The 25,303-nt window shown below is 43.1% G+C and overlaps 1 protein-coding gene and 1 long non-coding RNA gene across 5 annotated transcripts in view; one reads left to right on the top strand and one right to left on the bottom strand.

The window, feature by feature from the left end:
• Nucleotides 1-1,384: 1,384 nt before the first annotated feature.
• Nucleotides 1,385-2,869, bottom strand: LOC140594737 (uncharacterized). Its single transcript, XR_011995953.1, has 2 exons — nucleotides 2,259-2,869; nucleotides 1,385-2,137 (listed from the first exon to the last, which is right to left on the bottom strand). It is a non-coding gene; the product is annotated as an uncharacterized lncRNA (long non-coding RNA).
• Nucleotides 2,870-3,007: 138 nt separating this feature from the next.
• PRPSAP2 (phosphoribosyl pyrophosphate synthetase associated protein 2) overlaps nucleotides 3,008-25,303 on the top strand; it is a 49,614-nt gene continuing 27,318 nt past the window's right edge. Inside the window, exons 1-7 of one of the 4 annotated variants that reach the window (XM_072730516.1) lie at nucleotides 3,008-3,222; nucleotides 8,633-8,728; nucleotides 8,978-9,128; nucleotides 10,175-10,227; nucleotides 13,766-13,832; nucleotides 17,695-17,867; nucleotides 20,295-20,410. In XM_072730516.1, coding sequence (XP_072586617.1) covers nucleotides 9,010-9,128; nucleotides 10,175-10,227; nucleotides 13,766-13,832; nucleotides 17,695-17,867; nucleotides 20,295-20,410 — 528 coding nt within the window. In that variant the 5' untranslated portion in view covers nucleotides 3,008-3,222; nucleotides 8,633-8,728; nucleotides 8,978-9,009. Of the gene's footprint in view, nucleotides 3,223-8,632; nucleotides 8,729-8,977; nucleotides 9,129-10,174; nucleotides 10,228-12,611; nucleotides 12,798-13,264; nucleotides 13,341-13,765; nucleotides 13,833-17,694; nucleotides 17,868-20,294; nucleotides 20,411-25,303 lie in introns of those variants that run through there. The other 3 variants (XM_026005606.2, XM_026005607.2, XM_072730515.1) reach the window with 3 other exon arrangements.

Here is a 25,303-nt window from a genome sequence, read left to right as displayed (position 1 = left end):
CACACCCCAGGCCAAAGGCAGGCACCAAACTGCTGAGCCACCCAGGGATCCCTAAAGCCATTGATTCCTGATGTCCAGAGACGTGAGGGTGGAGAGGCAGCTGCAAAGCAGCTTCCTCCTGGACTCCAACAAAAGGTCATTCCCTACCCTGAATTCCCGTACAGCTGCTAATCTTAGTACCCATTTTTCAGGTGAGGAGACTGGAGCTCAGGGAGGTGCCCTCACCTCTCTGTCTAAGGTCATTTCTGCAATGAGGAGGTGAGATGCTGACTCTGGTCCTAGTGATTGACAGTCAAGTCCCTGAGTTTTCATTTCAATGTTTATTTGAAGGAGAAGTCTGTGGTCTCTGCTATACTGCCCTGCTGAAAAACTTCTATAAAATTATAGCAAAGATGCTCTTCCTTAAAAAAAAAAAAAAAAGGTGGAAGGGGAATGTCTTAGGCTTGGGTGTCTTGATTCATATTTTATTTACAGCAGTTTGGCTCTTGAATATGATCTGTGATGTGATGCAGGCAGACTGATCATTTCCAGAATATATAAGGACTCTGTAAACCTCCAAGTATGCAAGGGATTCTCAGGCTTGGCAATAGACTAATCCAAAATTGCATTAAAGTGGAACTGACCACAGCCTTTAAATCCTCGTTCTGTTCCTGTCTTGCTCATTACCCATAGCTGTGTAACAAGACATCTCCAAACTCAGTGATCTAAGCCAAAAACTTATTATCTCTCAATGGTCTGTGGTTTGACGGGCTCAGCTGTGCAATTCTCACTTGGGGGTCTCTCATCCAGTTGCAGTTGGTGGTCACTGGGGCTGCGGTCACTGGTGGGTCACCTGGGCTGGATGCCCACCACAGCTTATCCTCATGGCCTAAGCCCTGAGGATAATGAGAATGGGAGATGAGACACTAGATCTAGGAATTTCGAAAGAGTATTTGGAGAATGGAAGGCAAACGGACAAGTGGTATTTGATCCAACATAGCAAAGGAAACTAGAAGCCATGTGCCTGCAGTGAGGGGAAACTGATTAGAAACTAGTTATTTCACTGGAATCCTGGAAGCAGAGCTATATGGGACCAAGCCATACTGGCTCAGGAGAGGCAATCTGTAAAATTTCCAGAACGTTTTCTCTGTGTGGTGCAAATATTATATAATTCTGTGCTATTTCACACCTTTCCACCAAGGGGGGGGGGCTGTATCTGAGGTCACCCATTTTACAGACACTTCTTGAGTACTGTACTTGTGCCAGACACTGTTTTCGGTACTGGAAAATAGAAGTCAGCAAAAGAGACAAAGGGCTTGATTTCACAGGCTTACAATCTATGGGGCCTGGGATGGGGATGTTTATGAAATAATCACCCAAGTAAATACATAATTATCAATCATGATAAGTTTAATGAAAGAAAAGAACATGAAGCAGATTGGGGGGAGGGTTTAGGGAAGGCTTGAAAGTGACAACTGAGCTGAGATACAGTTTCAGTAGGAGTTGATGGGGGAGATGACTGCAGAAGGAAGTACATTCAAGGAGGCAGGAACAACATGTGCAAAGGCCCTGTAGTTCAGAGATGGAGAAGCAGGCTGGTGAGAAAGAACAATAAGCAAGTAGAGGAGAACACGCCCCCTGTGAATGATAGAAACCCAATCCACACTGGCTTAAGAGGGTAGAGGGGAGAAATTTATTGGCTCCTGTATTGACATGTCCAGGGAACTACTGACTTCAGATGCAGACTAAACCCATATAGTTGGGGCCCTTCTATATTCCCTCCCCTCTCTTCCTCTCTCAGCATCTCTTCTGGCGGTTCCCCTGCAGGTATCCTGACAGGCGGCAAGATGCAAGGCATCCAGCCACAGTTCCCCACGCGGCTGCAGATTGTGTCTCCTGGGCTCCCATTGGCTCAGCGGCCTATCCTTGGAGCCAATCAGCGAGCTGAGAGAGATGAGCTGTCCTGATTGGTCAGATCCATTCTTGGGTAACAAGTGGCGTGAAGGGTGGATCCCATGCTTCTGGCCCAAGCAGGCAGGTGGTCGATCACAGTGCAGAAGTGAAGAAAATCTAGCAAAGGTCTGTTTGGAGAAGATTCCGTTTTGTTCCAAAACATAACAGTGGGCTCAAAGGCCTCGCTCTTTGCAGAAGTATATCCCTGTAAAGTTGTCAGGCAAAGGAGATGTCTTAAATGACTCCATTTCATGAACTATCACACAATTTATAACTCATAAATTGTATGCTTGTATTCCTCAATTGTAAAATAAGAGGTGCCCAACCTCCAGTGAATGATTTCACGCTTGTGAAAAATCCAAAGCAGAGTTGGAGATGCAGTGTGGTGTCGGTTCAGCGTAGTGCAGGGTTTGGTGCCAGGCTTCCTGGATTGCAATTCTCGTCCGCTTAGTCATATGTCAAGCCATTCAGCGTCGGTGTTTCAGATACCACGGCTATTAAAATGCCTACTTCATACTCTTGTGAGCATTAAATAAATTACAGTTAATACATGGTAAGCACTTAAGAGGACTCAGCCTGACACATGGTAAATGCTACCTGCATACGTGGTCACTATTATTATGTTATATATATAAAATAAAGGGTAAACATACTTAAAGAATTCGGGCAATAGATACCAAAAACACCGATTGCTTTATAATGAAAGAAGAAAGGAAATAATTACAGGAACAACTGAGCATTTAACTATATGCCGGGAACTGAGCTCAAAAAGCCCTGCAGGTGCTATGTCCTTTAATCCTCACAGCCCTGTGAGGTGGATGCTACTATCATTTCCATTTTTCAGATGAGGAAATCGAGGCTCAGAGGTGAAGTGACTTTGCCTAAGGTTACAGGCGGGTAAGGACTGGAGCCCAGACATCTGTAATTTCACAGCCACCTGAAGGCTAGCCCGGAGCAAGGCCCGCCCCACCCCGAGGCGGCTCAGCCCCGCCCACCTCCCCGCCCCTCCCCTCGGGCGGGCCACGCCCACGACCCCGAGCCAGGTGCCTCCGCAATCCCAGCTCCCGGCCCCGCCCTCGGCCCCGCCCACGGCCTCGCAGTCGCCGCGGACGCCGTTCTTGCGCATGGAGTCGCCATTTTGCTCCTAGAGAAGCCGCCTGGAGAGACGGCGCTTTCTTCCTTCGGCAGCCGAGGCTGCGTCGGGGCCGGGGCTGGGGTCGGGGCCAGGTAGGGCGGGAGCCAGCGACGAGCGGCGGTGCGGACCGGCGGGCTCCGGCTGTGCGGGCGCAGGTGCAAGGGGCGGGGAGCCCCCCGGCGCCGGCTGGCGGACGGGTCGCGCGGTCCCGGGGCTGCAGCTGGGGGGGGACAGCAGGGCGACCCCGGCCTCGCGCCCGCCGCCGCCCCCTCCCCCCTCCCCCCTCCTCCCTCCTCCCTCCTCCCTCCTCCCTCCTCCCTCCTCCTCCGTTCGTCCCTCCTCTCCCGCGCGGGCTCCGCGGGGCTCGGGCCGGCGCGCGGTCCCGGGGTTCCCCCGCTCCAGGCGCCGTGGGGAGTCGAGCCCTAATTCCGGGACCTGCGGCCGGGGCGGCTCAGAAAACCAGCCTCCAACCCCGCCATCTGCGGCCCCTGATTTTAAGTCGACTGGCCTCGCTGCTCGCAGGCGCTTCTCTTACCCGTAACCTGGTGTCTTTTTTTTTTTTTTTTTTTTTAATTCCACCCAGAACTCACCTAGAGGAGGTTGAGTGAGGACCGTGATGTTGATTTTTAGATATTCTTTTACTAGAAAATGTTTTCCCCTAGTATCTTAACATTGATGATGAGGATTCCCCCCCCCCCCCCCCCCTTATTTTGATACTGGCGCAGTTTGGGTTGTGTAGCTTTTGCAAAGAATAAGGAAATGCAGAATGGGGATTTGGGGCACGAGGAAGTGTGATTTCTAATGTTTAAAAGATTTCAATGCTCAAATAAAAATAATTCAGCCACATTATTGAACTCCACTAAATCATACCCTTCTTCCTGCCCGTGTTCCTATCCTGACCCAGTCTAAACCATTGTCACCCAGTTTTGATCGGAGGAGACGAAATTCTGCTCTTATTCACTTAACATAAGCACTTTTGCATTGTCCCAGACGTTTACCGTTCCTATTGTCTTGAATATATTCTGAATTTCACTTAATTACCCCATTATCGATCCTTTCTTCACGCCCAGTGTTGCTCTTAAAAAAAAAAAAAAAAATCTTGCAGTGACTGACCATCATTGAACAAACGTGGCTTTTTCTTTCTTCCTCTTGGTGTAAATTCCCAAAAGGGGAAATACTGAAAGTTCTGTGTTGTGTTGTTTCTTCAACACTCAGATATAAGTTGTTTTCCAAACAAGGCCTGTTTATGGTAGATGTTTTTCAAAATGTGGATGTTGGATCCTGCTCACTGTGATGCAGAATCAGCAGGGGAGTCCAGGCATTTTTTTGTGCTGTTGGGAGATGAGCTGTCCCCACAACTGTCTGTGCTGCAAGTCAGACTGGAACTGAGCTCATGTCTGCAGCTTAGAGGCCATGCAGCCTTGAGCATGTTTCTTCCGTGTCAGAGCCTCATTTCCCCGAGTGTAAAATGGATCCTTGTCTGGTCCCTGCTCTGTTGAGTTGTCATCCAAATTCAGAGCACTCAGAAAATGATGTTAGCCCATAAGAAAACATGCTGATGGAGAGAGACGAGCCTGGGATCAGAGGCATGGAGGATTAATTCAGCTTTAGGTTTTGCCCTACTAATTCTCTTCAGCAGTGAGATATAAAGCAATTTTTTTTTGAAGTGAGGTACATCACTAATAAAAATAGTAATTCTTTGTACTTTATGATGCCTTTTAGTTCCATTTATTAATCATTGCAACCTGGTCAGGCTTTTATTCAAAAATGTTTGTTGTTTGACAAATACTGAGCTTCTTCCATGTGCCAGGTACTAGGCACTGGTTTATACAGTGGAGGACATAATGAAAAAAAAAAAAAAAAATCTCTGCTGTCCCAGACCCCAAATTCTGCTGGAGGAAGCTGATTTTACCAAGCATCTATCTCTGTTGTCAGGAAGGAAGACGCGCAGGCCCTATGAGCCAAGTGACCTATCCGAGGACCAGTAGCTAGTAACGTGGAAGGCAGACCCAAGACTTCACACTCCTACTCCACCATCTTTAGATAAAAAGGTGTTTGTACAGTGGACCCTTTGGAGGGAAAGCATCACACTTTAATGCAAGCCTTCCTTGTCCAAAATCCAGGGAAGTGGGTTTATTTTATTTTATTTTATTTGTGTAAAGATCTTATTTATTCATGAGAGACACAGAGAGAGAGGCAGAGACACAGGCAGGGGGAGAGGCAGGCTCCCTGCGGGGAGCCCCATGCAGGACTTTATCCAGGGACCCAGGATCCTGGATCATGAGCTGAGCCAAAGGCAGATGCTCAACCACTGAGCCACCCAGGTGCCCCTGGGGAAGTGGTTTTGAAAAGACTGCTGGCCACATCCAAACCAAATGGTCTTTCAGTGTGGAATCATTCATGAGACTTAACAGGTTGTCAGATCTCATTCAGAGAGGCGTAGGATTTGCTTTTAGAAAGGTGCCGAGATTCTCTGGAAAGGGTGTGTTTTCATACTCGTTATAAATAATCCTCACACATTCTAGAGCAAATTTAGGATAAACGTAAAAACAACTAGTTTAGAGGCTCCACTTCACCCTGTAGCTTTATGCTAATGAGCCTTCTGTTAGCTCCATCTTGGTGATTATGTTTCTGAGGATGATCTTTTTTTTTTTAATTTATGATAGTCACAGAGAGAGAGAGGGGCAGAGACACAGGCGGAGGGAGAAGCAGGCTCCATGCACCGGGAGCCTGATGTGGGATTCGATCCCGGGTCTCCAGGATCGCGCCCTGGGCCAAAGGCAGGCGTCAAACCGCTGTGCCACCCAGGGATCCCTGAGGATGATCTTTATTTATTTATTTTTTAAAATTATTTATTTATGATAGTCACAGAGAGAGGCAGAGACACAGGCAGGCTCCATGCACCGGGAGCCCGACATGGGATTCCATCCCGGGTCTCCAGGATTGTGCCCTGGGCCAAAGGCAGGCGCCAAACCGCTGCACCACCCAGGGATCCCCTGAGGATGGTCTTTAAAGCTCACTTTTCTTGAAGCTTGGTAAAGAGCACAACTTGCATTTCCAGTAGGGAAAAGGAGAACCCAAACTAGCAACAGCCCTTAGGTTTGAACAGGACTTGACTGTATCGATAGCCATTTCCAAATGGACTCCCCTTCTGATGCCATTCTGAGGGTGGTCTCAAGTTAGGTTTCAATTATAGAAACCTGGTATCTGAAGACGGACTCAAAAGAGACCACAGTCAGTGGTGAAGGGCATTTAAACTGACCAGGAAAAAAAAAAATAAAAAGAAATAATTAACTGACCAGTAAGGAAAGGCTCCAGGAAGTATCCTGGAGCAGAGAGTACCCAGGAGTAAGAGAGCCATCTAGAGATATGTGGCAAGGGAATTTGACATTTTCTGTAGATTACCAAGGAAAAGACAAGGATCTGGGGGTGGTGACTGCAGGGAGAGAAAGTTTAGCATGTTCTACGGAAGTGTTTGGAATGGAGGGGCCCTTCGGGTACGGGCATCTAGCTCTGGAGCTGTTCAAGCACCTGCCTGCTGTGACTTCTTGGCGGGAGTCCTGTAGATGGGCGGGTTTACCTGCAAGAGCTCTTTCTACCCTCAGATGCTTTCATTCTGAGTGTTCCAAGCCTTCTCAAGGACACTATGGTACTTTAAGAAGCTTCTTACTTGAAGTTTGGAGGATGTAAAAAGATGTCTACCCCAAGTGTATTACTGTGCTTGGTCAGTAGAAAACTGAAATATTAAAAGTTGATGCCTAAATAGCTTCCATTTACCAAGCAGATCCTCTGTTTGGAACACTTTAAGTGCTGTACAGAATTAATTTTTCAGTGACCCTGTAAGGGCTGTGTTTATATATTGTATGGATGAGGGAACAGTGGCCGAGAGATTAATTTTTGCAGGGCCTCTCAGTGAGCTAAGGGGAAGTAGCAGCCAAGATGCAGACACGATTTTGACTGTAAAGGTTGTACTTAAAATTACAGGAGAATGAATTTCTTCTTCCAGACTTGTACCCTGTGTTCTTAAACACAGACCTACATTGGTTGAGAGACGGTGTTGGAAGATACTTAAGATCTCTTCCAACTTTGAGGATTGAGGATTTTTTTTTTTCATGTAACCTGCCACTCTGCCCCCACAGTATGCCATAAAGCAGGGGTCAGCAGACTTTCTGTGGAGCGCCAGATAATCAGTGTTTTTGGCTTTATGGCCGACGCTCAGCTCTTATCATTGTATCTGTAGACTGTAGACAGTGAACGTGGCTGTGTTCCAATACAATTTTATGTACAGAAATAGCATTTGGAGGGATCTGGTTTGGCCCATGGGCTGTAGTTGGCTGATCGATCCTTGCTTCTGAGCTGCTTTTCATGGTAGGCATCTCTGGTCCTCCTTGGTCTCCTTAGGGCTTTGGTCATGTGTGTATGTGTTTTTATTTGTAATTATTAGGCTGTAGGTAAATTTCATTGAAGTCCATATTTCCCTTTGTGACATGCCCCATAAGAGGCAATCAGTGGGGGAACATGCTTTCCTAGCCTGCTGGTGCGTCCATACCTGTAAATTGCACCACCCCCAAGACCCAGTGGTTCTCTTTTTACAATTACTGCAGAGAGAGACCTACATGTGCACTAGGAAGCTTGTTTAGGATGTTGACCAGCTAAATGTGGCATCTCTGCATCATGGAGTACTGGCATCAGTTAAGAAAAGACACGATGGACCTATATTTTGTAACCCTGGGTTGTCAAAATATATCATTTAACAAAAAAGATGATAAATTTGTATGATGATTCTTTTTCTATGTTAGAAGTGTATTCTTATCATATTTTCTTATGAGGGATGGATCATGTATGAATGTGTAAAGGTCTGATGGTGCCCATATCAAACTAATAAAAATGTCCATTCCGGGAGGGTGGGTGGGAAGGAGCCCGGGATTGGGGCTAGTGACTTTAACCTAATCTATCATGTTTCGGTTTTTTTTTCCCCCAAGGAGAATGTGTTTGTGTATTACTTGTGTAATTAAAATTGAACAGCAGAAAAGATCCGCATAGCTTCATTCTTAGTCTCCACCGGCCTTGCGGGGGCCATCGAAGTAAAGCTACAACCGAGGAAGTGCAGTGGGCTAGCTGGGAAGGTGCCCCCGTTCCTCATGGTCCTCGAGACTATTGCTGGTACACCTAGTCCTGCACCGTCCTTGGGTGATAAGGACACAGCTCAGAGATCGGAAGGTGGAAGGACACGTGAAAGGCCTCAGCCCTGACAATTTTGAGGCCAGGGGCTTTTCTCTTTGTGCCCTCCTGCCCATCAATTGGTGGTCTGCTTACTTCCCTTCCACTCAGGGTTATTGTTTGGTCTGCCTTATGTTCAGTTCAGGAAAATGCAGATGGCAAGGTCTCTTTTAGACCCGGCTCAGGGCCCCAGAGAGTCAGCTGGCAGGCCCCGGGGAGGTGTTGGGATAAATAGTGACTACAGTAAAAGCTGGGCATAGGTGGGTTATTTCTTCATGATTTTTGAGGGTCAATCAGTCCATGTCCTTGCTAATGGCTCTGCCATTTTTCTGTGTGTTAATCCAGGAGGAATTTTGTTGTCAGAGAATAAAAGGAGGTTGTCCATAATTGACTTTAAGCAGCAAACAGTAAAACACTGAGCTCTTCAGCTCCGCCTTTCTTGTAAGTTTATCATTTATTCCCAGTGGTCATGAAAACTAAATCATATAACAACGTATTTCCATAAATTTGGAGCCATAAAGCCCAAACGAACTTTTTCTTTATCCATACATATATGTAATATAAAAGACTCCATGATGGTGAACACTTATCTCCTTCAGTTTAAGTCATTTGCTATTTAAAAAAAAAAAGTTCATTCAGGTGAATTTAATATTCTGTGGCAGTTCTTAATATACTTTTAAATCCTCCTAGGCTCTGAGAATTGGAAAACCAAGAAGGTTTTGATGTTTTGTGTGGCGCCACCTGAATTAGAAACCAAGATGAACATAACCAAAGGAGGTCTGGTGTTGTTTTCAGCAAATTCTAATTCATCATGTATGGAGCTCTCAAAGAAGATTGCTGAGTGAGTTATAATTATTTCTATTAAAATCCATATTTATTATGTGATGTTTTAAATTTGATGATCGGAATAGCACTGATTGTTAAACTTGAGAGCAGATATTTTGTGGTTAGCCTGCGTATTATCTATATATTAAGGACTAACTTTTTGTAAGCTGTTGTAACTCCCTACATGTTCATTCAGCAGACACTTAGGGAGTCTTGAGGAGTGCCAGGGATTGTGTTAGGTGCCACACATATACAGAATTACTTGAGTATAGAGAACAACGGAGTGTATTCTGTATGAAATTAGTTTATCTAGGTTATAGTTCCGTATAGTTTTAGTTATTTATTTAATATTCTCCAGAAACCAACATTGCACTGTATGTTAACTAACAAAATTTATTTATTTATTTATTTATTTATTTATTTATTTTTTAACTAACAAAATTTAAATTAAAAAATAAAAGATGAATATTGAACATCCTTCTGTGTACTAAGTCTTGATCTAGATATTGGGGACTCATGGTGAACAAACCAGTCAAGATTCTTCCTTCTTATGTTTAGTAGACAACCAGACAAGAAGGAAGTCAACAAAACAAAATTTCAGGCAGTGGTAGGTAGTGTGAAGAAAACACTGTGAAAGGAATGATTTGGGCAGGTTGCTCGGGTACCTTTTAAACTCAGGGTATGGTATATGAATTGAGAAGTCCTGTGGGTCAAGGGGACAGAATGTTCAAAGGCCCTGGTGTGTGCACCTCTTACATGATGGTATAGCCTAGGGGCATGGCAGGAGGGCAGAGGGCGCAAGGAATGGTCGGTGAGGCAGGCTGAGCAGGACTCCAGAGGCCTTCTTGGGTTAGGCCTGGGATGGCAGGTGGGGGATTAGATAACAGAGTGACTTACTTAGTAGTAGCATATCTGCTTTAATTTTATAAAAAGAGTGCCTCTATTTCATTTTGCCTTATCTTTTTTTTAATGAATTTATGAAGCATCCTTAAATAGTTAAGGTGTTGGATAGATACTATCTCTGTTACCTTTCCAACTTTTCTCCCCCTTTCTCTTCTCTAGGCGGCTGGGGGTGGAGATGGGCAAAGTGCAGGTTTACCAGGAACCTAACAGAGGTGAGCTATCTTAGACATGCACTGCATTGATTTTTTTTTTTGTGGAATGTGCCATGCTGGCTCTGTCTTTCATCCTCCACTCTTGAAACAGTTGGATCGAGTGGCTGGTTAGTCCTGCCTGCAGGAAGTTGGGTGGGCAAGGTGGTGAGAGTAGTGCTCTATCTAGCTCCTACTGATACCAGCTGTATATAGAGTACGTGGGAGCTTGGACTCCAGCTCTCAGACTTCCTCTAATAAAAACTGCAGAGATGCATGAAACCTGTACCCTAAATGGAAACACTGCTCAGAAGTCATATGAGTTTATGTCACTTTGCGCAGGCTGAGAAAACCCTGTGTGGCCACAGTATTAATTGGTTGTTAATTCTTCTCTCTCTCTCTCTCTTTTTTTTTTTAAGATTTATTTACTTATTTGGAAGAGAGAGTACAAGTGGAAGGGGAAGGGGGAGAGGGAGAGAGAATCTCAAGCAGACCTTGTGCTAAGCATGGAGCCTGATGCAGGTCTCAGTCTCACTACCCTGAGATCATGACCTGAGCCAAAACCAAGAGTTGAACACTAACCTGACTGAGCATCCAGGTGCCTCAGTTGGCTGGATTCTTATTTCCCTCAAGCTGTCATGGACAAGACTTCATGAAATGCTTGTTAGGAAATGCTTTTCTTAATTGATTTATATTACTACATAAGCATCTCAAGTTGTGAAAGCATATGTTACTTAATCTTTGTGATTTCTCTAGAAATGGTGGATATTTGAAATTACCCTAGGAAAAGCGATGGAAAGCTTACATGGACTTGAGGGTCAGACCACTTATTCTTGGCAAGTTATTTAACTTTTCTAAACTACAAATGATTAGTGCTATTTTGAAGATTAAATGTGATAATTTGTGTGCCTAATACAAAGTCCTTGGCACATAGTAGGTGCTCAGTAAATGCTGGTTCCCTCTCGTTCTCTACTGTAGGATTTTGTCGATATTTATTTATTTATTTATTTATTTATTTATTTATTTATTTATTTAAAGATTTTATTTATTTGTGGGAGACACACACAGAGAGAGAGGCAGAGACATAGGCAGAGAGAGAAGCAGGTTCCATGCAGGGAGCCTGATGTGGGACTCGATCCTGGGATTCCGGGTTAATTTTTTTTTTTCGATTTTATTTTTATTTTTTAATTTTTAAAATATTTATTTGAGAGAGAAAGAGAGAGCACAAGCAAGGGGAGGGGCAGAGGGAGAGGGACAAGCAGACTCTTTGCTGAGCATGGAGTCTGACGGGCTTGATCCCAAGACCCTGAAATCATGACCTGAGCTGAAGTCAGGCTCTTAACCAGCTGAGCCACCTCGGTATCCCTTTAGATTTTATTTATTTATTTATTTATTTATTTATTACTATTTTTTTTTTTAGATTTTATTTTTAAACAATCTCTACACCCAACATGAGGCTCAAACTCACAGTCCCCAAATCATGAGTGGCACACTCCACCAACTGAACCAGCCTGGTGCCTCTAGGATTTTGTCAATTACTTAAATAGAGAATTTAAAAGACACTTTGATGAAAAGACACAAAACTCTTTTTCCAGTATTTATTTCTCCATTACTGCCTTCTCTTTCCTGTCTCCCAAGATCTCCCATGTGGCTTCCATAGGAAAAATGTGTAATTAAAGAAAACCTGCAGGGAGAGTTTGGAGAAGGGTCTACTGCCGAAGAGGATTGCGTGATGTCCTTTGTGTAGTCTGGGAAGGGGGAGTAAGGGAGAGCTGGTGGTGGAAGGCCCAGGAGGAGGTTGGCCCACCCTCCAGGTTCATGAATGAGGGCAGAGAAAGTAGTTGGTGTTTATTGCGAAGGAAGGCAGGAACTGACATTTGTGCATTCCTCACTGTTACCAGATACTAAGGAACTGCTGCATTGAGGGATGATGTTACATATGAGGTCCCAAAGTAGGAGAGTCAGGGTTTAAGCCCAGGTCTCCCTGATTCTTTTTTTTTTTTTTTTAGGTCTCCCTGATTCTAAAGCTCATTTTCTTTCCTTGGTACCATATTCCTTTGTAAACATGTATTTTGTTTTTTCCAACTTTTTAAAAAAAGATTTTATTTATTCATGAGAGACACAGAGAGAGAGAGGGGCAGAGGGAGAAGCAGGCTCCATGCAGGGAGCCCGATGCGGGACTGTATCCCAGGACTCCAGGATCACGCCCTGGGCGGAAGGCGGCGCTAAACTGCTGAGCCACCTGGGCTGCCCTGTTTTTTCCAACATTTTTAATGAAAATATTCAGACCTATAAAAAAGTTGAAAGAATAGTGCAGTGAATATCCATATGCATGTCTGCTGCTTGGATTCAACAGGTAACATTTTGCAATATGAATATGTGTGGAACCTTTTTTTTTTTTTTTTAAGATTTTATTTATTTATTCATGAGAGACCCAGAGAAAGAGGCAGAGACACAGGCAGAGGGAGAAGCAAGTTCCATGCAGGGAGCCCGATATGGGACTCTATCCCAGGACTCCAGGATCATGCCCTGGGCCGAAGGCAGGCACCAGACCGCTGAGCCACCCAGGCACCCCTGTGTGGAACCTTTTGAAAGTGAGTTGCAGGTGTCAGGTCACTTAAGCCCCAAATGCTTGACCATGCTTCTCAAGAATAAGCATTTTCTCCTGCATGAATACGGTGTTGTTCTCATACTCAAAGAAATTAACAACCATTCTCTAATTATCTAATATCTAGTAATCTGTATTAAAATTTCCCTTGTTGTCCTGAAGAGCCTTTTATAGCTGTTTTGTCTTTTTTTTTTTTTTTTTCCAAACCAGGATTCTTGGCTCAAGTAATAATGGTTTTTATTCTAATCTAGAACAGTTCTTTCCTTCCCAGGACATTGACTTTGAAGAATGTCTCATTCTGTATTTGTCTAATTGTGGCTGATCGCAAGTTTTTTGAGAGTAGGGTTATTGGAACTTATTTGTCTTTACTGTCACAGCATTATTATAACATTTATTGTCTAATAAATTCTTAATTGTTGCTGGTTTTATGACTGAATATGTGATTTCCCATAGAGATACTGTGCTCAGTGTGGCACAGCACTTACTGCCTGGATAAGAGAAGTAAGAAGAGTAGCTTTACTTGTTCCAAGTAAGAAATTGAATTCTTTCTGAAGCACATAATGTAACCCGACATGTTTTAAAAGTGTGGTTGGGGCGCCTGGGTGACTCAGTTGGTTAAGCATCTGACTCTTGATTTTGTCTCAGGTTGTGATCTCAGGGTTGTGAGATCGAGCCCAGGGTTAGACTGCACTGGGCGTGGAACCTGCTTGAGATTCTCTGTCTCCCTCTCCCCTCCCTTTCTCCCTTTCTCTAAAAAAAGTTAAAAAAAAAAAAGTGTGATTAACTCCAGTGTGTTCATTATCCTTTATAGCATCTAAAGCCTCATGAGTTTAACAGTTCCAGTTTCATATTTTATAACATTAGGAATGAAGCAGATTTTTTGATGTACATATTTTCAAAAATGTAAATTGTGTCTTTTTTTTACCCCCCTCACTTCTTTCCTTTTCCTGCCAGAAACAAGAGTGCAGATTCAAGAATCCGTGAGGGGAAAAGATGTTTTCATCATCCAGACTGTCTCAAAGTGAGTCCTTATCCAATAGATACGATGTTGTTCTCTGGGTTTTTCTTTCTAAGCATGAGCGTTTAAAATAATAGCAGCTGACTAGACAGGAAGAATTATGATCATTTGGAAATTGGTGTGTCGTATTTTGCTAATTTTTCTGACCTAACTGCTGACTTTTACGTGTTTGTTCCATGTTTTTGAATGGTGGAAGTAACCAAGTATTGGAGTAGAGGTTCTTAATGAGAACAGAACCCATTATATTGCCTCTCAACCAGAATTTTGTAAAACTCCCAGGGAATCTCTTCTAGTTCCCCCCCAAAAAGGTAGGAGGAGAGCTGTGTATTTACTTGAGGTTCTTAAAGCTCTGGCTGCAGGTAATTTAAAAATGATCACCATTTCTTATGTTTAGATAAATGAGCTGAGAAGGTAAAAGAATGTATTGAAGGAATATGTATTCCTCTTTGGTGTGGTGTTTGAGGTACATGTGTCCTGGAAATTGTTGAGGCTGCAAGTGTATAATCTGAGTGCAGAGGAGTCAGTGCAATGAGGTTGGTCTGCATCATTTTTTAAAAGACCACTCTGTCCATACAAATCCCCAAATGCCTCTGTATTTGAAAGTTCTTCACTCAGAGTGATTCTTAATAATGTCTGGAGATCAGTTTGTATAGGGCATAATTTTTTAGCTTAGAGATTCTAATTTTGCTGCGTGTTTATATGTATAATAAATACCAAAGAAGGGGAACAAGAGCCAAGTTTCAGGAGAATTTAGATTTGGGACACACATACTTTCATCTACATTTTGAACATCTGTCCAGGTCTTTGGTTCATGGGGATGAGATCTTGTAGCCACCTGGTTCTTCCAGGAAGAGGAGTTGAAGGGGACCTGTCATTGCATCCCATGCCCTCCCAGGAGTGTGTGTGCCTTGAAGGGAGGGGGTGGCTTGCCTTTGCCGAAGTTCCCTTGTTTTCATTTCTTCTGTGCTACTTAGCATTCTCGGCAGACCTGGGCTAGGAAGCTCCCAGTTCTCAGAACCCCTACCACCACCTTCTTTACCCAGATGGCTGAAGGGCTGGGGTGCTAGTGGAGGACTCCCTGTGCCCACAGCTACCCTACCTCTTCTGACATTGGGGTGGGGATAGCGCAGAGCACAAAATGACTTAGGTTGCTCCTGGCTGTCTGCAGTGCTTTTATCTCCTCACAGACACGTGTGAATCCATTTGGATGAACGCAGAGAAGTCACTTATGTTACACAAGGGGATAAGTGAGCCTTATAGGCCAAATTGGACTTAGAATTCAGGGCTTCAGCAGCATGACTCATATAGTCTTTCCTGTTTCCAGGTCCATCCATTCCTGTCCTTTTATTCCTATTTGGTTTATTTCAACACTTACTATTCTGCCCTTGCCTTTTGTTGGTTTCTTATTCCCTTAGCTAAAACTGTCTGCATGTCTCATTTTTCATTGCTCCGAACCATGATCTTGTGTGAACTCACTTCATCTTGCCAGAGAGCCTGGACATCGGGTGTTTATGAAATAGTTAATGTTGAGATTTGATGTTGTCAGATATGTGTTATCTTTCATTTTAGGACAGATTAACAGTGGGCACTAAAAGTATCAGAAAAGTTTTAAATGAAGAGAATGCTGTCTCTTGGCTCCATTTATCCAGTCATTCAGACAAGTTCATGACTTGAGGTTAGTGCCGGTAAGCCTGTCAGCAGCTCCAGAAAAATGGTGCCCTTGTAGGTATGGCGTGGGGCCCTTGGTGTAATTCTGTGCCCACTGTTGGGTCCTCTCCTTCTACACTTTCACAGACAGTGCTTTCCTGAAAGTCTGCTTTTCACTCTTGTGAGACCAGGTCAGATATTAACATATAACCCAGTCACCCACATGTTCTGGGTTTCCTTTCACTCATTCATTCATTAACAAACACTGATTGAAGGTCAGCTGCATGCCAGTCACTATTTCAGGTGTTCAAGATGCGTGAATGATTAAAACAGATAAAGACCGATGCACCTGGGTGGCTCAGTGGTTGGGCATCAGCCTTTGGCTCATGTCATGATCCAGGCGTCCTAGGATTGAGTCCTGCATCGGGCTTCCCCACAGGGAGCCTGCTTCTCTCTCTGCCTGTCTTTGCCTCTTTCTCTGTGTCTCTCATGAATAAATAAATAAAAATCTTAAAAAAACAAAACAGATAAAGACCCTTGGCTTCATGGAGTCTATTTTCTGAGACATGCAATTAGTTAACTGTATACTTACTGACTTAGTAACTGAGTATCTACTGATCATCCAGTTTGTCAGAAGCTGACAAAGACCTCAACAGTGTGGCAGGGGATTGGGAGTGATGTAGGGAGGGAGTAGAGAGAGGGCAGGCCAGGCAGGGCTCAGCAAGGAGGTGACAGGAGAAGGTAGGGGCAGAAGCCAGGTGGCCAGCCAGGGAGGAGCACTTTCCAGTTGGGGAGAGCCCCAAGGGTGAAGGGTCTTAGTGTGAGTGAGGACTGACATGATGTCTAGTATGACCAGACTGGGGGGCGGAGGACATGAGAGGGGCGGAGCAGAGAGGTGGGGTGTCAGGCAAATCATAGAGGGGCTTTGGGAGCCATCATGGGGCTGTGGGCTAAATGGGAAAGCATTTCTGGATCTTGAGCAGAGGAGTGTGTGATGTGACTTGCACTTGAAGATCCAGCCAGCCACCCTGAGGAGAACAAGCAGCAGAGGGACCGCTAAAGAACAGGGAGGCCTGTGGTGGCAGACTGCGCCTGTCACTTGCTTGATGCAGAGCACACCTGGCCTGGCCCCTGTGCAGCAGTACAGTGGGGAGATGCTGTGACCTTCTGGAGACAAGAACAGTGAAGGGGGCACCTCTGTTTTTGTCCTGAGTAAACTGAAGGAGGAGTGTCGCCATCTACCGCTATGGAAAAGGTTTTATGATGAAGCAGGCTTTGGGGGGCAAAGAGCAGTTCAGTTTTGAGGGGTCTCAACAGACACTTGAGTGGCACCATTGTCAGGTAGTGGTTGGATTTGCTAGACTGGAGTTGAGAAGCTTGGACTGAGACTGTAACCTTGAGTTTCCAACTTCTAGAAGCTGTGAAATTAGATGAGAAGCCCAAGGGATGAGGGGAGGTCGAAGAGAGGTGCAAATGAATGAGTGTTAGGAAGGTGGGGAGGAGGGGAAGCTGCAGAAGAAGCCAGGTGAACAGCAAGGAAGTCCTAGAAGCCCAGTGGGTGAAGCCGGGCAAGCAGCTGTGGACACTCAGGTGAGAGGAGAACTGTCCTTGGATCTAGGTGCATGGAGGTCATTGAGGACCCAGATTGGAATGCGTTTGAAAGAGGCAAGATGAGGTGAACCGGAGATATCTGAGTGTAGACAACTCTCTTGAGATGTATACACAGGGGAGGGAAGAAATAGGCCAGTGGGAAGAGTGGTCACCAGTCGTTTCTAATGCAACAACAGAGTTTATAGTCCGATGGGTACAAGCCCAGGGAGTGTACAGAATTGATGGCAGAGGCAAGAGGGAGAATTACTGGAGCCTATCTTCCAGTAGGCAGGAGTGGAGAGGAGGGCAAGGGGTGCTTAGGGTGTCATTGTGAGGCCTAATTGCAGAGTAACTGGTGTAGAAAGTTTTCTCTGCCTGATAGTGAAGGGCTGGCCAACTTGGAGGGTGGGAGCTCATGGAAGGCTCTCTTCTGACTGAGTAGTTTTTATAGGGAAAAAGGAAGTAGGTCAGTAGCTGTGAGGGGAATGTGGAATTTGTGCCTTTTCTGTGTCTCGAGCCTTAAGTCTGTAGAGGCACACATAGCACATTGCTGCCACTTTGTGGGAACAGGGAGATGTTAAACACATGTCTTACGTTCCTTGCTGGGATTTTCTTTCTTGAAATGCAGGGATGTGAACACCACCATCATGGAGCTCCTGATTATGGTGTACGCGTGTAAGACCTCTTGTGCCAAAAGCATTATCGGCGTGATTCCCTACTTTCCTTACAGCAAACAGTGCAAGATGAGAAAAAGAGGCTCCATTGTTTCTAAATTGCTGGCTTCGATGATGTGTAAAGCTGGTGAGAATGGCAGATACATGACATTTATTGGGGGCCAGGGCATTTTATGTTTACCTTGGAAAGTGTAAACCATTTTCTTAACTAAATTAGAATGTGGAACAGAAAAAAGACCATTTTTAAAGACTGCTAAGTTACAATGAGAAAACACAGAGAATTCTCTTCTGTTCCCCACAACCTAAAACAAAGTTAAGGAGAGTGACTTATTTTTCCCTAAGTTCTTTGTTTAAAGAATTATATTAAAACAACAAGTTACAATCACATTTAAGTTGTTTTTGAAGGGGAAAAGGGCATTTTAGAACCGAGCACTCTTAACATGGCAACTTTTATTTTAGTCTCTTCCTAGGATGGATTGGCATATTTTGCAAACCATGTGCATTATTTTGTGTGGTGCGTTTTCAGGTCACATCCTAGGCATCCCCTCTTGTTTCTAAATAACCTTCTCATAACCTTCAGAGTTATTACATGTGTGTGTGTGTTTGTATGCAACTCTAGAAGCCACATATCCGAGAGCACTGGTACAGAGGGGAAAGGACAAAACAGCCCCATATCACTGCATTGAACACAGATACTTACTGTGAAATAGAGTTTGTGTCTATTTTTTTTGCATTCCAAAGAAGGCAAAAAAAAAAAAAAAAAAAACCCTACCCACTCAAAAACCCACACACCCAAATTTGTCATCATTTGATGACACCGGAAGCCCAGCTGCCTTAATGTATAATGTATTAAACAGTCTTCAGAGTTTTAAAAGCTGGCTGAAGGGAGCAGGCTAGCTCACTGGATCTTCCAGAAAGATTCTGCTCATCTTTTCTTTTGGCCTTGATCCTGGCTGGACTGCTAGGTTGACTCTCTTTCTCTTCTGGGCAAGTTTTGCTTTTTTTTTTTTTTTTTTTTTTAATGTTTTATTTATTCATTCATGAGAGACACACAGAGAGAGAGAGGGGCAGAGACACAGGCAGATGGAGAACCAGGCTCCATGCAGGGAGCCCGATGTGGGTCTCCAGATCCTGGGTCTCCAGGATCAGGCCCTGGGCTGAAGGCGGCGCTAAACCACTGAGCCACCAGGGCTGCCCAAGTTTTGCTTTTTAAAAAACTTTTCCAGTTAGACTTTCCTTATTCTGGAGATCATTTCAAGTATCCTGTAAGGAGCCAGTGAGGATGAAGGTTCTTTTTTTTTTTTTTTTTTTTTGAAGGTTTTTCATTTTGTCCAGAGACAGGCCCATGCAGTTTGTCTTAAGATCAATATTTGTCTTAAGTATCTATCTTAATAGGGCTTTGCTATGCCTATTAAGGAAACTTCATGGAAATATAACTTACTTTAATAGAATTATCAGAGACATTTCTTCATTACTATTATCTTTGTTATTTTCAGACTATAAATTGATGTGAAAATCATATATCTGTGTGTGGAAAAACCACCCTCTCTTTCCCTTCTGAGTAAGGAAAAACCCAGTTCACCTCCTGTGTGTCTCTTCTACTCACACACAAAGGGGATTGCTTCTGACACTTCCGGTCACCAAAGGTGTAGGGGTTTTCCTTACACCTAGCAATTCTCCATGACACTGGCTGAGTATCCTACAATTCAACTAAATTCTGGAGATAGTGTCAAATCCTACAGGTTAAGGGCTCAGTCCCACAACTGCCCCTGCCCCACTCACCCATGCTAGCTGCAAGGCCAGATTGTCACATCTGCATCTGGCCAATCTGCTCTAAATCACAGATTCCCAAGACCCACATGTCGGATTCAATTAATTTGCTCGAGCAGCTCACAGAACTCCAGGGAACTACTCACTCACTGTTTGCCACTTTATTGTAAAAGCATATGATAAAGAATAGTGATGGAAGAGATGCGAGGGCACAGGATGTGGGGAGGGCTGCAGAGCCCTTGAACTCTCAGCATGCACCACTTGCCTAGAGCCTCCACCTGTTCACCAACCTGGCGCCACCCCCCCTCCCAAGGCTCTGCCTCATCACTTAGGCGCAATCAATCATTGACTCCATTCCCAGCCCCTCTTCAGTCTCTGGAGAATGGGAGGTGGGGGCTGAAGATGCTAAACCTTTTTTTTTTTTTTTTGATGCTAAACCTTTAATCACAGCGTGGTCTTTGTTGGTCTCCCCATCCAAGAGCCCACCCAGAGTCCCCTCATTAGAACAAAAGGTTCTCTTGGTGCCCTTATCACTTAGGAATTTACAAGGGTTTTAGCTAAGAGCCCTGTATTAGGGACACAGGTAGAGACCACTATATAGGTTTTCTATTCTCATCGTCTTATTGAACTAAAACATCTGAGAAATAAAGACACTAAGTCTTTTTGATGAGAAAGCAATTTTTAAATAGCTATTATATATAGTATTGTATTTTATATATGCTTAGTTCGTACATATCGACTGGTTATTTGACCACTCGTGTTTTTGTCTGCTTTGTTTCCAAAGGTCTAACTCATCTCATTACTATGGATTTACACCAGAAGGAAATTCAAGGCTTCTTCAATATTCCTGTTGATAATTTAAGAGCTTCTCCCTTCTTACTACAGTATATTCAAGAAGAGGTGAGCTGGCTCAAACTTCTGCATTTTAACATTCTGTTTAAGGTTGAAAAGATACATTTCCATTTCCCTGGGAAGTCTGTAAAGGATTAAAACTTAGTGTATTTTGCTTGAATATTTCCTGGGATGCCTGAGTGGCTCAGTTGGTTAACATCTGACTCTTGATCTCAGGATCATGAATTCAAGCCCCGTGTTGGGCTCCACTGAGCCTCGCATGGAGCCTGTTTAAAATATAGTAATAAAATAATAAAGTACTATTTACTTTAATAAATAATTCAGTGTATTTTAAAATTCCTAATCTATAGTTTCTTTGTTTTGCTAAGCTCTTAAAATTGCTGTGTTTTCTTTGGGGCCTCAGGTGCCTAGGACCAGACTAGTTGTGATCAGGGCACATAACTCTCATCATTGGTCCATGTATAGACCTGGCCCTCATTTCATATCTATTGCTCTTCCTTGCTCTCTGTCCATCTGTCTGTAGTGGTCAGCATCCAGGATCTTACCACTCAGCAAGAAAACTTGATGCATCATAACTGATATCCACTAGATGGTTCTTTTGTGTCACATCCCCCCTACCTCCTCCCACTGAGGGAGCTACCATCTTGAATCTTGTTTCCTCTTTTAATTTCCTTTATATATATTGTCTTATCTTATATGTTTGTACACATAGAGGTACTATTCCAAGGCAAAAACATGTAAGATAGATATTTTTTAATTTTATTAGAAAAATAATCAAATTGTGCGATTTTGGGGGAATATTTCACTTTATGTTGCATTAGTAAGCTTCTTTCAGGTTGAGGGTCACAGTGCATTCATTTGGACTACTGAGAACTACTCACTGTGCAGCTTTACCACAGTTTACTTGTAAGGGTGTTGCCACTGTGATTGTGCTCCTGTGAGCACTCTTGTCTGTGTCTCCTGTGGCACACAAGCAGAAGTATATCACGGTCACATACCTATTGTAGTTTTGCAAGGTGAGATGGCATGTGAGTATTTGATTTTTCCCAAAGCAGTTACTCCAACTTTCATCCCCCCCAGCAGTAAATCAGATGCTCTGTGGATCCGTCTTGTTTCAACACTTAGGTTACCAGAATTTACAGTATTTGCTAGTTAAATGCACTGTGGTGTCTTGGCATCACTTTGATGGATAGATCTCTTATGATGTAAGAAGTTGAACATCTCTTTGTATAATTTCCTTTTTTATGAAAAGGCGCTAATGTGCTTTGTTCTTCACTGGTTTTATGTGTGTATTCAGGTTTTTTTTCATTGAGGTGAAATCCATGTAACATAAAATTAACCAGTTTAAGACAATTTGGTGGGATTTAGTACAGGCAGTGTTGTATAACTGTCTGTATCCTTTGTCTAGTTCCAAAACTTTGTCATACTCCAGAAGAACACCCTGTACTCATTAAGTAACTACTTACCATTTCTCCCTCCCCCTATATCCTGGCAGCTACTCATGTGCTCTTTGGCTCTGGACTTGCCTGTACTGGACATTTCATGTACCTGGGATCATGCAGCATGCAACCTTTTTGTGTTTGGCTTTATTCACTTAGCTTAATGCTTTTGAGGTTCATCAATGCAGTAATGTGTATTAGGACCTCATTCCTTTTGATGACTGAATAATATTCCACCGTATGTACATACCACTATTTGTTTATCCATTCATGTGTTGATGAACATTTGGGTTGTTGCCACCTTTTGACTATTGTGAATAGTGCTGCTGTGAACATTCTTGTATAAGCTTTTTTCTTTCTTTCTTTCTTTCTTTCTTTCTTTCTTTCTTTCTTTCTTTCTTTCTTTCTTTCTTTTCTTTCTTTCTTTTCTTTTTTCTTTTCTTTTCTTTTCTTTTCTTTTCTTTTCTTTTCTTTTCTTTTCTTTTCTTTTCTTTTCTTTCTTTCTTTCTTGAGCAAGCAAGTATGTGCATGTGTGAGCAGGGGGGAAGGGGGGAAGAGGCAGAAAAATAGGGAGAATCTCAAGGAGGCTCCACTCTGGGAGTCACAGGACTCGATCTCACGACTTTAAGATTATGATCTGAGCTGAAATCAAGAGTCAGATGCTTAACCGACTGAACCACCCAGGCGCCCCTCTTGTATAAGTTTTTAAGTGGACATAGGCATTTATCGTGGCCATATATTTCATTTCTCAGATACATACTTAGGATTGGAATTACATGGTCATATGATAATTCTGCATTTAACTTTTTGAGGAACTGCCAAACTGTTTTCAATGGTGCCTGCAGCAGTTTACATTCTAATCAGGAGTATATAAGATTTGCAATTTCTTCACATCCATACTGACTTACATTTTGATTATAGGTATTCTAGTGGTTATTGTGGTTATAAAGTGGCATCTCATTATAGTTTGATTTGTATTCCCCTAATGATGTTGAGCATCTTTTCATGTGTTTATTGACCATTTGCATATCTTCTTTATGCTTTTTTAAAATGTTTATTTATTTAAGTAACCTCTGCATCCAACATGGGGCTTGAACTCACAACCCTGAGATCAAGAGCTGCGTGCTGTAAGGACTGAGGAGCCCATTTTTTAATTGGGCTGTTTACCATTTTATTTAGTTCTTTTTTTTTTTTAATTTTTATTTTTTTATTTTATTTATTTATTTTTTAATTAATTTTTATTGGTGTTCAATTTACCAACATACAGAAAAACACCCAGTGCTCATCCCGTCAAGTGTCCGCCTCAGTGCCCGTCACCCATTCCCCTCCACCCCCCGCCCTCCTCCCCTTCCACCACCCCTAGTTCGTTTCCCAGAGTTAGGAGTCTTTATGTTCTGTCTCCCTTCCTGATATTTCCCAACATTTCTTTTCCCTTCCTTTATATTCCCTTTCACTATTATTTATATTCCCCAAATGAATGAGAACATACACTGTTTGTCCTTCTCCGATTGACTTATTTCACTCAGCGTAATACCCTCCAGTTCCATCCACGTTGAAGCAAATGGTGGGTATTTGTCGTTTCTAATTGCTGAGTAATATTCCATTGTATTTATTTAGTTCTTATTATATATTGGACACTAGACTCTTACCAGGTATATGATTTACAGATATTTCCCACCATTCTGTAGTTTGTCTCTTCACTATCTTGATACTGTCTTTTGATGCCCAAATGTTTTAACTTTGATGAAGTCCAGTTTATCTCTTTTTTTTCGTTATTCATGGTTTTGCCCTAAGAAAACATCAAATCCAGAGCCATTAAGATTTACCTCTGTGTTTTCTTCTGAGAGTCTTATAATTTTTAGATCTTATATTTAGGTTGATCCATTTGGAGTTAATTTCAGTATATGGTGTGAAGTAGGGGTCTAACTTTGTTTTTTTGGATATAGTATCTAGTGGTTCTAACACCATTTGTTGAAAAGGCTATTTCCCAACTGAATGGCTTTGTCAAAAAAAAAAAAATTGTCCATATACGTTTGTGTTTATTTCTAGTCCTTCAGTTCCATTCCATTGGTCTATGCATCTGTCCTCCCACAATTAACCCTGGCTCTCAGTAATGAAAATAAATTTAAGTATTTTTGAAAGAGAAATATAAAAGAGTTTGCCTATTTTCTTTAAAGTTATACACAAGAAGCATACAGACTATAAAAAATCCAGGAAACAATACAGAATGGAATTTACCTGAATATGATTCCCAGTTGAGATAGAAAGGATAGGCGAGGGATCCCTGGGTAGCACAGCGGTTTAGCGCCTGCCTTTGGCCCAGGGTGTGATCCTGGAGTCCTGAGATCGAGTCCCACATTGGGCTCCCTGTATGGAGCCTGCTTCTCCCTCTCCCTGTGGCTCTGTGCCTCTCTCTCTCTGTCTCTCATGAATAAATAAATAAAATCTAAAAAAAAAAAAAAAGAAAGGATAGGAGAGCAACAGCAAGTGTGTTGATAGGGCAGGGAAGTGGGTCCATCCAGAGAGAAGCCCCAGAGGATGAGACAGACTTAGGTATGTGGGAGAACATGGTCCAGTTAAGAACTGTCCATGTGAAGGATCCTACAGCTTTGGGAGAAATAGAGCAGTTGGTGTAGACTTTTATAGACTAATGTTTACATCTTCCGAATTATTAGGATGTGTCCACTCAAGGTACAGGCATGTTGTGTGCTCACGTCTTGAGGCACAAATGGCAGTAATACCTCTTGGGAGGTGCCCGGTTGGCCTACTGAGTCTGCACTGCGGCATTGATGCTGGTCCAGAGGCCAGGCTTCAGTCTCCTTGAGCTGCCCTGGTTGTGGCCCCTAAGTGTAGGCCTCTACCTCTGTATAAGACTGCCTTCCCCTAGGAAAATCCCTTTTTAGGCTTCATTATTGAAAAGAATTGAACTCTCAGGGTTGAACTCTCTCTAATACCTTTCACGATTCAGCAAAGGAAATGGCTCTTTGTTTTTGATGGCAAGCTATCAGTGATAACACCAAATGTGGTTTTAAAATTCTCTGTCCTTCATTCATATATTATAAATTTTATAAATATAAATTAAATATAAATCAATACAGGCTGTCGAAAATGAAATACAATATGGGAGCTCACTGTTTGAAAGGATTTTTGTTTGTTTTGCCTTTTATTGCATACTTGTCTTAGTAGACCATGTCTTACAGAATTGAAGATGCCACCAGTTAAGGCTTACATTATTTAGATTGTCAGGAAAGAAGAAAACACTATGGATGATAGTGTAACACAGTGCCTTCATGTCATTTAGTGATCCTGTTCTGCAAGATTGATGCTGACATCTTCCTACTTGATAGCTCACACGCTGTTTCTCTCAGGTCATCCTTGGAATTTATGTGCTTTCTGCCACATGGAAGGAGTGTTCAGATAATTGGATGCTCACTGCCTTGTAGCTTTGCTGCTCTCTCCTGAGAGCTTGGTAATTTCTCCTGCCCTCAGTTACGCTGCAGTG

The sequence above is a fragment of the Vulpes vulpes genome, chromosome 12 (genome assembly GCF_048418805.1).
Source record: "Vulpes vulpes isolate BD-2025 chromosome 12, VulVul3, whole genome shotgun sequence".
Classification (NCBI taxonomy): Eukaryota; Metazoa; Chordata; class Mammalia; order Carnivora; family Canidae; genus Vulpes; species Vulpes vulpes.
This window is presented reverse-complemented; position numbering and strand designations above follow the sequence as displayed.